This window comes from Eptesicus fuscus, chromosome 20 (assembly GCF_027574615.1).
Source record: "Eptesicus fuscus isolate TK198812 chromosome 20, DD_ASM_mEF_20220401, whole genome shotgun sequence".
Taxonomy (NCBI): domain Eukaryota; kingdom Metazoa; phylum Chordata; class Mammalia; order Chiroptera; family Vespertilionidae; genus Eptesicus; species Eptesicus fuscus.
Genome location: NC_072492.1, coordinates 47,592,973 through 47,602,906, shown reverse-complemented (window position 1 = coordinate 47,602,906; position 9,934 = coordinate 47,592,973). Strand labels below are relative to the sequence as shown.

The 9,934-nt window shown below is 55.0% G+C and overlaps 1 protein-coding gene across 2 annotated transcripts; it reads right to left on the bottom strand.

Moving 5' to 3' along the window:
- Positions 1 to 3,972: 3,972 nt before the first annotated feature.
- Positions 3,973 to 9,150, bottom strand: RPL38 (ribosomal protein L38). 2 transcript variants are annotated; one of them, XM_028132268.2, is made up of 6 exons: positions 9,109 to 9,150; positions 8,018 to 8,112; positions 7,770 to 7,803; positions 7,565 to 7,625; positions 4,879 to 5,001; positions 3,973 to 4,037 (listed from the first exon to the last, which is right to left on the bottom strand). In XM_028132268.2, the coding sequence occupies exons 1-6, from the start codon at positions 9,133 to 9,135 to the stop codon at positions 4,012 to 4,014; spliced, it is 366 nt and encodes a 121-aa protein (XP_027988069.2). In that variant the 5' UTR covers positions 9,136 to 9,150; the 3' UTR covers positions 3,973 to 4,011. The 2 variants fall into 2 exon arrangements, with proteins under 2 accessions (XP_027988069.2, XP_054565179.1); XM_054709204.1 differs by lacking the exon at positions 9,109 to 9,150 and having other exon boundaries at positions 7,970 to 8,053.
- Positions 9,151 to 9,934: the final 784 nt, after the last annotated feature.

Sequence of the window (9,934 nt, the reverse complement as noted above, 5' to 3'; positions counted from 1 at the left end):
CCAGAATCGAACCTGGGACCCTTCAGTCCGCAGGCCGACGCTTTATCCACTGAGCCAAACCGGTTAGGGCCTAAATCTGTTTCTTCCTAGTTCCTCTCTAAGCCCCCGGTTTCTCCTTCCTGACTTACTATCAGATCCGGAGTGTAAGGTGTCAGTGGGTGCAGCTAGCCGTCGTGGCACTGGGGGCGAGGTTGGCCGTCCTTAGGGCTTTTATTTAGGGGGTGGTGAACTGACAGACTGGGGACAGAAGGGGGCAACATTTAGTAGTTGTCCCCTGGGGGGCACTAGGGGCCGAGGAAAACCTCGTAATTCTTTAGGGCAGGCGGGACTGGGCGGGCCTCCTGGAGGGGAGGGGGGAAGGGACGCCAGGCCATCAGCTGCACATGTTTACTGAGCACCTACTGTGTGCCAGCACTGTTCTGTCGTGAGCGAAGCAGACAGAACCCCCCCCTCGAGGGCAGCACATCTCAGTGGGCAGATGGTGACAGTTGACACGCAAAGACGCACGGAGCGACGTTAGGGGTGCTTTGGAGAAAGGCAAAGGCGCAGCAGGGTCAGCTGATAGGACGGTGGGGGCAGCCGCAGATCTGATAGCCTCGGAGGCGCTTCCCTGGAGTTCAGGGTCGACAGAGGCCCCCGGCAGCAGAGGGTCGCGGTCCCGAACCTAAAAATAGCGCGGGCGTGACCGGAGGACGCTGGGCCGGCAGGTGGAGGGCAGGGCAAAGGGCAGGCCGGGGTTGGGGAGATGGGAGTGGAGGTACGGGGTCCTGGCAGCCAGCCTAAGGGGTAGTAGCGACTGGGGCAAACTCCCAGGTTCCTGGCTCCAGGAACTAGGTGGATGCGGGAGTCCGCGAACGCCTACAAACACCCGTGGACAGTCCTCAGCGGCCCCAAGCCGCGGAGACACAGGGCAGGGGAAGGAGTCCTGTGTCCCGGCCTCTCCTCCTGGTTGTCAGTCTGGGTCAGTTTTCCCGGAGCTTGACTGGGCCATCTCATCTGCGCATGCCCAGAGCTGGGGCACAGAAGGTTGGAGACCAAGCTCCTCTCACAGGGGTTTTCTTTCATTCAAGAAATGTGGATCCAGGGAACACAGTGATAAATAAAACACAGGTTCCTGCGTTTGGCTCAGTGGATAGAGCGTTGGCCTGCGGACTGAAGGGTCCCAGGTTCGATTCCCCAGTAGGAGGTATGCAGGAGGCAGCTGATCGATGTTTCTCTCCCATTGATGTTTCTAACTCTCTATCCCTCTCCCTTCCTCTCTGTAAAAAAATCAATAAAATATATTAAAAAAAACACACCACAGGTTCCTGTCAGCATGGGGTCTGCATCTAATAGGTGAGTGGGCAGCCTTTGATCCCAGAGGGGGATGGAGTCTGGGGGGAGGGAGGGTGGTCCAGGGATGTTTCCTGGAGAATGAGATGAGGTGAGAGCTGAAGAATGACGGAGCGGAGGCAACTCAGGGAGGACTCTGAGCAGAGGGCAGTGACTATGATAGAGGTCAGGGACCACGCTGGGCAAGTGCAAACCCGCGTCAGGGGAGGGACAAGGAGGAAAGACTGGAAAACTGCCGAGAACAGGTCTGCGGCTGGGGTGCAAGAGGCCCTTAGGGGGGACAGAAACACTCGATTGCAGTGGCAGTTACACGGCTGTAAATGTCAAAATTCGCACAACTGCACACCAAAAAGGGTGAATGTCACTGTAAATGACACCCAATAAGCCTTACTTTAAAATAAATGCCTTTACAAGAATAAAGACCTATATATATATATACTTATTGATTCTAGAGAGGGAGAGAAACATCAATTTGTTGTTCCACCTTCATTGGTTGCTTCTTGTATGTGCCCTGACCAGGGATTGAACCCGCAACCCTGGCACATGTCGGGACAACGCTCTAACCAACTGAGCTACCTGGCCAGGGCCTGCATTTTTAAATATAGATAGGCAAGGGCCAGAGCACACGTGGTAAGGGTTTTGGTCTTTGAAGCAGCCACTGCTGGCTGCAGAGGAAGATGGGCTTGGAGCAATCACGTAGGGCCCTCAGGGGGCATCTCTAACAGGCGGGACCACGCAGCCGCGGCCTATAGTGTCCCCTTCCTCCATGTCCACAGCACAGAAGGCGACAGCTGCATTCCTTCAGGAGGATTAGTCACAACTGGGAGCTGGCGGTCCTTCAGGAGGGAAAGGACAAGGGACCCCAGCTGGGAGGGCCCGTCTCCTGGGGAGTGGCAGGGTGTCTTGCCTTTAGGATTGACCTTGAACTGGTGTAGGGCAGCCTTCCCAGAGCTGGGATTGGGCCCGAGGGAGTGGGCGGGGGAAGGGGAAGGCCTGCTCACCCACTGAAGACAGCAACTGCAAAAGCTCCCTCACATGTGACAGACCCAAACCTGCTTGGCCGGTCTGCGCCCAGCTAGACAGTATTCTGGCTGCATCCCCGGAGCCCAGCCGCCCAACAGGTGCGCCAGGGAAGCAGAAGCTGAACACACAGGCCTCCTGGGGAGATGAAGTGAGAACGGTACCCGCCTTTCCAAACGGGCCCGGGGCCTGCCCAGCACAGTCAGAACAAGCCTCCCAAGCCGACTCACCAGCCACTGGAAGGCTTAACACACCTGTGCTTCAAACCAGCTTCAGCTCTGGAGTCAGCTGGGCCAGTGACAGCAGGGCACAAGCCAGAGCCGAGAACTTCCCATGAAAGGCTGCCTTCTTTGGCCCCGGAGGGCTTGTCTCCTAGGAGCTGGGGCTAGTCCCTGGACAATGTGCCGGACACACGGAGCCAGAGCGGTGCACCCTCCCTCCTGGGCACCAGACGTTAAAAGAATGGGGACGGAAGCCACTGAAAGTGGCCTGGGGCTACTGGCCACTGAGCACCCGGAAGAAACAAAACCCATGTCCTTCAGGACCCAATTCAAACACCCTTAAAACTTACAGAAAAACCAGGCCTCAGGCTCTTAGCTACTTGGTAAACCATTCCCCGACTGGCCTGGTCAAGGGTTTATGTTGGAGTATGTCTCCACCTTGTGGCCAATGCTGACATGACCACCACCTCAATCTTCCAAATTTGCCAAGAGCACTTCTAAATCTTCACCAGTACCCAATTTAACCCTCACAATAAACCACTGGGGTAAGTTCTAGTATGGGCATTGGCCATAACTATTCGGAAAGTGAAGCAATGATGGGACACTTCCCTGCCAAGGGTCTTGGAGCCCCCAGCCTGTGCTGGCCTGTCACCTCCTGGAGTAGCTTTGCTCCAAGCTGTGAGCGCTTTCCTCAGGGGGCTCAGAGGCGTCAAGCAGGTGGGCAAGCGGCAGAACCAGGATTTAATCCCGACTCAGGCCTGGCTGGACCTAAACTGCCACTCATGCCGTTTTGGCCCCTCCACACACCCACCGCCCAGCGAACTCCATCTCTGCCCCACTGCCTGGAGGCCCAGGGCAGACCTCTGCAAGGAAACCCGGCTCCTTTGCTGGGCTAACAAGCCCTCATGTTCTCTCAGCTTTGGCTCCAAATTGCCCTGCATTCACCTCCTGCAGAGCACTGCTCCTGAGATCCTGTGAGCAGTGCTGGGGGTGGGGAGAGGGGGAGCAGTTTCTCAGTAGGACACTCCCCTCCTGCCACAGGGCGGGGAGAGGGTTGGGAGTGGTGACGGGCTGAGGTGGGGCTACATCCCAAGGACAAAGGCTAATCAACTCCTCCTTTTAACCAGCCTTTTCATTATCAGGGAGCTCCTTTTACCTAAGTGACTTTAAATCTTGAGTGCTTGCTGGCTCATTTCCACAAACATCCGGCTCTTCTGCCTACTGCCATCTATTGATGTTCAAACTTAGGAGCAAATAAAACAGCTTTCTCTGTCCATTGGGACCACAGCCCAAGATCAGGGATGCAAGGAGGCTGCCACCAGGACCCCCATCCCATCCCCACCCGTGTCTAGCAACTCATACATTTCCCTTCCGGCATTCAAAGACAAGACACACGAGAAGAGTTTTTAACGTTTTAATACAGATCAGCATGTCGGGTTCATTTCAGCTCCTTCACCGCCAAACCTAGAGCAAGAGAGGCAAACGCGAGGCATCAGAAGATCAGTCACAGCTGCCTGTCTGGGATTTGTTCTTAAGCCAAGAAGGCTCACAAAGCTCAGACATTAAGCCCACCTGGGAGGTTTCGAATAAAATATTTAGTGTTTGATAAAACAAACAAACAAAAAACAAAAACCAAGCACCTGTCAGCCTTCATAAACGGGCCCAGCGGGCTCTCACACTCGAGCAGCACCGGCTAACTTCCTCGGTGCTGCTTGGTGCTCCCTGGGTGGCTTCCTCCACCCCAGGATGGACCTTTGTTATTAACTCATGCTCACAGCCTACGGTACTCAATCAGTTTTCCAACCTGTAAAAATGGGGATCCTCTGCCCTAACCGGTTTGGCTCAGGCCTCCGGACTGAAAGGTCTCAGGTTCGATTCCGGTCAAGGGCATGTACCGTGGTTACGGGCACATCCCCAGTGGGAGGTGTGCAGGAGGCAGCTGATGGATGTTTCTGACTCTCTATCCCTCTCCCTTCCTCTCTGTAAAAAATCAATAAAATACATATATATTTTTTAAAAATGGAGATACTCAAAACCAGCATCTGCCTGGTGGGATGAAATGAGGTACAGAGGAGGTGTGAGCTGTTACTATTCTGCACTAGAAAAGTATGAACGAGGCAAACAAATTCGCCTTGGCCAAGGCACCATGTCGGAAATAACCACGCTCGCACGACAATGGCAAGAACAGATAGATGCTTAGACCACAAAATGGACTCGCCTCTACTTGGGCACAACTCAAGAACAGGATGGCGACACGTGCACCGCCCACAGCCTGCGCACCTGCCCAGGAATCCCGCTCACTCACCCGGGGGCAGGGACTGCTTCAGCTTCTCGGCCTTCTCTTTGTCCGTGATGACCAAGGTATACAGGTATCTGCTGCATCGGACTTTGAACTTCACATTATCCTTGTTTTTCTTGATCTTGACAGCTACCAAATGGACCAGAATCAATAATTTAATCGTGACAGACATCACCTGGTTCACCTGCTTTATACAAACGCAGAAAGTGGCACTTATGACCGCAACCACGGCCACAGCTGTGCTTGACCTGTCCTGTCCCTCTGTCGAGACAGAAAACAAGCTTCCCTCTATGACCCCAATATTCAAAAACCGCCAGAAGCCTGCTTTTCCCGGTTATTAGTACTCGAGAACCTGGGGCTTGGTCTTCACGGCTTGTTTATGTATCTGTACGCTGAACACACCCTAGGACACTGTCCCGCCTTATTTTCTGAAGGGAAGGAGGCAGCTTATGAAGCAAGGAGATGGCTAACTGCTGGGACCAGACCTCGCCGCTCCACTTCTGGAAACCGGACTCTGTGGATGACACGCCACTGGGGGTGATGGGAAAGGACAGTGAGTGTGCCTCACACTTTTCCTAAAACGGACACGGAGCCATTTCTGGGCTCTTCACTGCCGCCAAATTCCATTTCAGGACCACCACTCAGGTGGCGAGGAGCCCCAACTGCAGCCCACCCCCCCAGAGCAGGGTGCGAGACCTGGGGAGACTGGTCAGGGACAAGCATCAATGCATTGCAGCTCCTCCGGCTACTGGGAGACAACTGCTTCCCCGAGGGCCAGTCATTTCAGGGCCCACCAAACCCCGCATCCCAACTTCTTCAGAGACAGCCCAGGCGCCCGCCCGCAGGATGTGCTAATAGGAAGGCCAATCAAGAGGCCGGGGTAAGGACCCAACAGGGCTCCTGTGCTCGGCCCCCGCATCTCACAGGCCAACTTGTACCCACAACCCCGTTCCTGCCAACAGCTGCTAAGGGGACAGGGCTCGAAGCAGGAAGCTGAAGCACGGTGGCTCAGCCGGCACCCGGCACTGGCCGCCTTCGCTCAAGTAGCTGCGTCGGCCCTAGCGCCTGCTGTACACCTACACGCACTTGTAAGGAATAGGATCTCTTAAGAGATATTTATTCTACATTGTCACATGCTGCATTAATTCCAGTTACAGGTGTACACCCAGCACCGAGGGACAAGAGACACCCGCATGTCCCTGTTCACAGCAACATTATTCCTAACAGCCAGAGGAGGAAGCCCTCCATGTCGGCAGCAGGATGCCCGGATAAACAGCGCGGTCTATCCATACCACGGGGACTCGGCCTGGAGGACATGATGCTAAACGAGAAAGCCAGTCACAAAGAACAAACATTGTCTGATCTCATTTAAGAGGTCCCTAGGTCAGTCAAACTGATTTAGTGGCATGTACAGTTTCAGTTTGCAAGAGCAAGACTTTTGGAGATGCAGTGGGAATGTACTTCATAGCAGCGAAACATATACTTAAAAATGGTAAATTTGTATCATGTACATTTTAGAATTAAAAAATGCCCTATTCTGCCCAGGGGACCACAACCCATCTTCACAGGACAAACGGTCTAGAATCAGGCCCCCAAACAGAATTAAAATGCAAACAAATCAATGGATTTAGTGTCATTTCTCCAACGCATTAAGGTCTCTAATGGATCATCATACCACTGTCACCCCTCAACACAAGGAAATGGTGTCATGCTTACCTTCGACACAGCTATTGCTAGAGCTGGGATTGAACCGGGCAGTGACCCCCAATTCCCTAAAACTGACATGAAGATCACCCCCTCTTTATCGCACGACAGCAAAGCAACACGGCCACCCCGGCACCCATGGTCCCCACAACCATCCGGCAGGGCGGGCATTCCCCCAGCCGCCGCTCATCCCCCAACCGGTGATCACCATCTCATTCAAGTTACCGGAGGGTCCAAGGCAGCAGCCGGCTTCAGGTCCCAGGGACACAAACAGGACCCTCGCCTTCCCAAGAACCCACTGAAAGGCTCTCCCGACACCCCTCTGTCCCGTGGGGACAAGGAGCATTAGCGAGGACCGGCTCTCAGCCCGGCAGGGCCCCACTTCCACAGAAGGACATTCCCTTTGGAGAACCCTCCGGGGGAGAGGAAGCTCTTATGAAGAAAGATGACTCTGGTTTAACACCGCGCAGGAATCCAAGCTCTATCTTGCACTAAGCACAAGCCCCCAGACCTCCTTCAACTACCGTGAAGGGGTAACAGCAGGACCCCGCTGCCTGGTGCAGGAATGAGAAGACCCACCCGGGCACCAGGGGCCAGCACACAGCAGGCAGAGGCTCGCCCCTGATGTTTCCGATGCTTCGCTCCCTTTCCCCTTTACACAGCCCGAGGAGCGAAGACCCGTAGGGGCGAAATTACTGAGTCAATCAAGTTCCCCGCGAGCAGGGCCTGCACTCGGCCCAGAACCGAACCTGCAAGCACTAATCCCGGGTCTGCGGGACACGCATTTGCAGACGTTCGCCCAGTAAGGCTTCCGTTCAGAGCCCCAAACCCAAGCCACGAGGGGCCGGCTTTTTAAAATGTCCACAACCAATGGGCCTCCCGCGTGACATGTGGGAAGACGCTCCCGGGGCAGCGCCGGGGTGGGGGCGGCTCCACGCCAACGCGATCCTCCCCTTCCCCTCACCCGCACCCCAGAGCGCCCACTTACATTTGGCGTCCTTCCGCCGGGCTGTGAGCAGGAAGTCCTTGATCTCCTCGATTTTGCGAGGCTGCGACACAGAGGAAACGGGGAGTGAGCTGCAGGCCAGGCATCTCTGGCGAGGGTCGAGTCCCCGGCCCCGCTCGGGCCACCGGAGACCCTCGCCCCGGGGGCCCCCACCCCCCGGGGAGGCTCAGGCAGGGGCCGTACTCACCATGGCTGCGAGGCACGGGGCGTGCGGCCGGCGCCTGCGGGGAGGACAGACATGAGCGTGAACAGGGCGCGGGGACCCACAGGGACCCCCGCTTTCCCTCCCCGAGCCCCCGAAATGCTGGCCCCCCTGCACTCCATCCTCTTTCCTCGCACCCTTGACCCAGGCCGGGGGTCCACAAGTCTCACTGGGCCGTGGATTACCTCGGATTACCTCCCCTAGTCCCGGTGTACCGCCAAAGAGGGACTTACACCAAGTGGCCAGAGGCGAAGAGGGTGAAAAAAAAGAACGAAACTTCCGTTTCCGGGCAACTAAACCCTCCCCCGGAGGAAACTGGGTACGGTGTCTGCAAAGGGTCAAGAATTACCAGTATGTAAGCGTTCGCCCTTCCCATTGCAGCACCTCTGCCCCCTGTAGGCCTAGATTAAAAGTGCAGCTCCACGCATGGACCGGGCCGCCTCCCTCCTCCACTCCCTTCCCTTTTCTACCCCCTACCCCGTGGCTTTGCTTTTAGATTTTATTTTAGACTCAGTTTGAAGACCTAAATCTTATATCTACCACTGTCATTAGACCTGGGCATCTACACGGGGATTTTTCTCATTTGAATGAAGGGACCTTCTTTTATTTTTAAAATGTGTGTTTTTTTTCTTGATTTTTACAGAGAGAGAAAGGGAGAGGAATAGAGATGGAAACACAGATGAGAGAGAAACATTGATCGGCTGCTTCCTGCATGCACCCCTACTGGGGATGGAGCCCGAAACCCAGACATGTGCCCTGACCAGGAATCCAACCGTGACCTCTTGGTTCCTGGGTCACCGCTCAACCACTGAGCCATACCAGTGGGGCGGGACCTTCTTATGTATATTTTAGAACCTCTTTCTAGGCATTCCACACATTTCCTTCTGGAAACAATAGCCAAGTTTCTGTCCTTACCCATGGAGATAAGCGTGAAGGGTTGTCGGAGCCGGGAAAGAAGTCCGGGCTTGAACCCAGGATGCTCAGATCCCCGAGCCCAGGCTGCCGAGGACTTTCGAGGCTGCACCTAAAACCGCCGTCAGTCGGGGAGGGCAGCGCTTCCTCGGCCGCCTCCGGCCCACGCCGCTGTTAGATGTTATTTTCGTGGCACATAATTACTCTCAACTCTTAGGCAGCCTCTCTTCAGGCGGCTCCGGGAGACCCGTGGTTATCGACTTTATTTTTATGCTCCGCTTTTATTTTATTTTTAACCTCTCTACCAGTGTCTACGTTTTATTATATTTGTTTCTCAAAAATTTAATAACTGCACAACAGAATGTAATTGCCTTGTGTGTTTATTACACTTGAAGCGAGAGTGTAACTTTACCATGAACTTCACTTGGAACTCGCCCATCTCTCTCGGGTCAGACGAGACCAGGCTGAGCATATTTTCCCGGGGCGCTGGGCTACAGGGAAGAATAGACCAACAGGGAGACCCCCGAATTCCTCTGATTGTACTAGAGAGCCTTTTAGAAGAAGCCAAACCCTGTTTCTGTAACTGCGGACGCCTCTGGGTGTCAGCAGTGGGAAAAGTCCACTGGGAGGGGCGACGCTTTAGATTGTCTGAAGGTTGGGGTTCAGCCTGAGAGAGATGGGTGCCTCCATCCCGAGCAGAGAAGCGTGTTCCCAGACCCTCCGCCCGGCCTCCTCCACCTTGGGCTGATGCCTTTCTGGTCTTTTCTATTCCACCGGCTCCACCACAGGTGATCGCCCTCCGGGCCCGAACGACTAGCCTCTTAACGCGCTGGGCACTGACCCCAGGCTGAGCCTGGGCTGTCCGTCCAATAACAAGCCCTGCTCACCTCCAGGGCTCAGCTCCCACCTCCCCTTCAGGCATGACCCTTCGCCTCCGACTCCGGACACACACCTCTCGCAGACCGTGCAGCAGCCCTCAACCTTTCACACATTTGTGCTGACTTTCTTTGAAGGCGAGAAAGGGGTTCCACATTCTGTGGGTGGACAGCTCCTGAAATGCATTCCTCATCCATGTATACAGTGGGTGCTCAATGCGGACACCTTAGGATTCTCAAGCCGGATGCAGCTTCAGAGCTCACTCCCTCTGTGCAGGGTGGGTCGATAGATGTAGGGATGGAGGAGTGAACGAATGAAGGGATGGAGCGATGGGGAGGGAGGGAGGGATGGAGGGTTAAACT

Coding starts and splice junctions, on each gene's coding strand:
- RPL38 (XM_028132268.2), bottom strand. CDS start 9,135: ATGGGCGAGTTCCAAGTGAAGTTCATG. Junction 7,804..8,017: donor TTCGCCTCTGGCCACTTGGT/GTAAGTCCCTCT, acceptor TCCTCCCCGCAG/GCGCCGGCCGCACGCCCCGT. Junction 5,002..7,564: donor CCGGCGGAAGGACGCCAAAT/GTAAGTGGGCGC, acceptor TCCATTTGGTAG/CTGTCAAGATCAAGAAAAAC.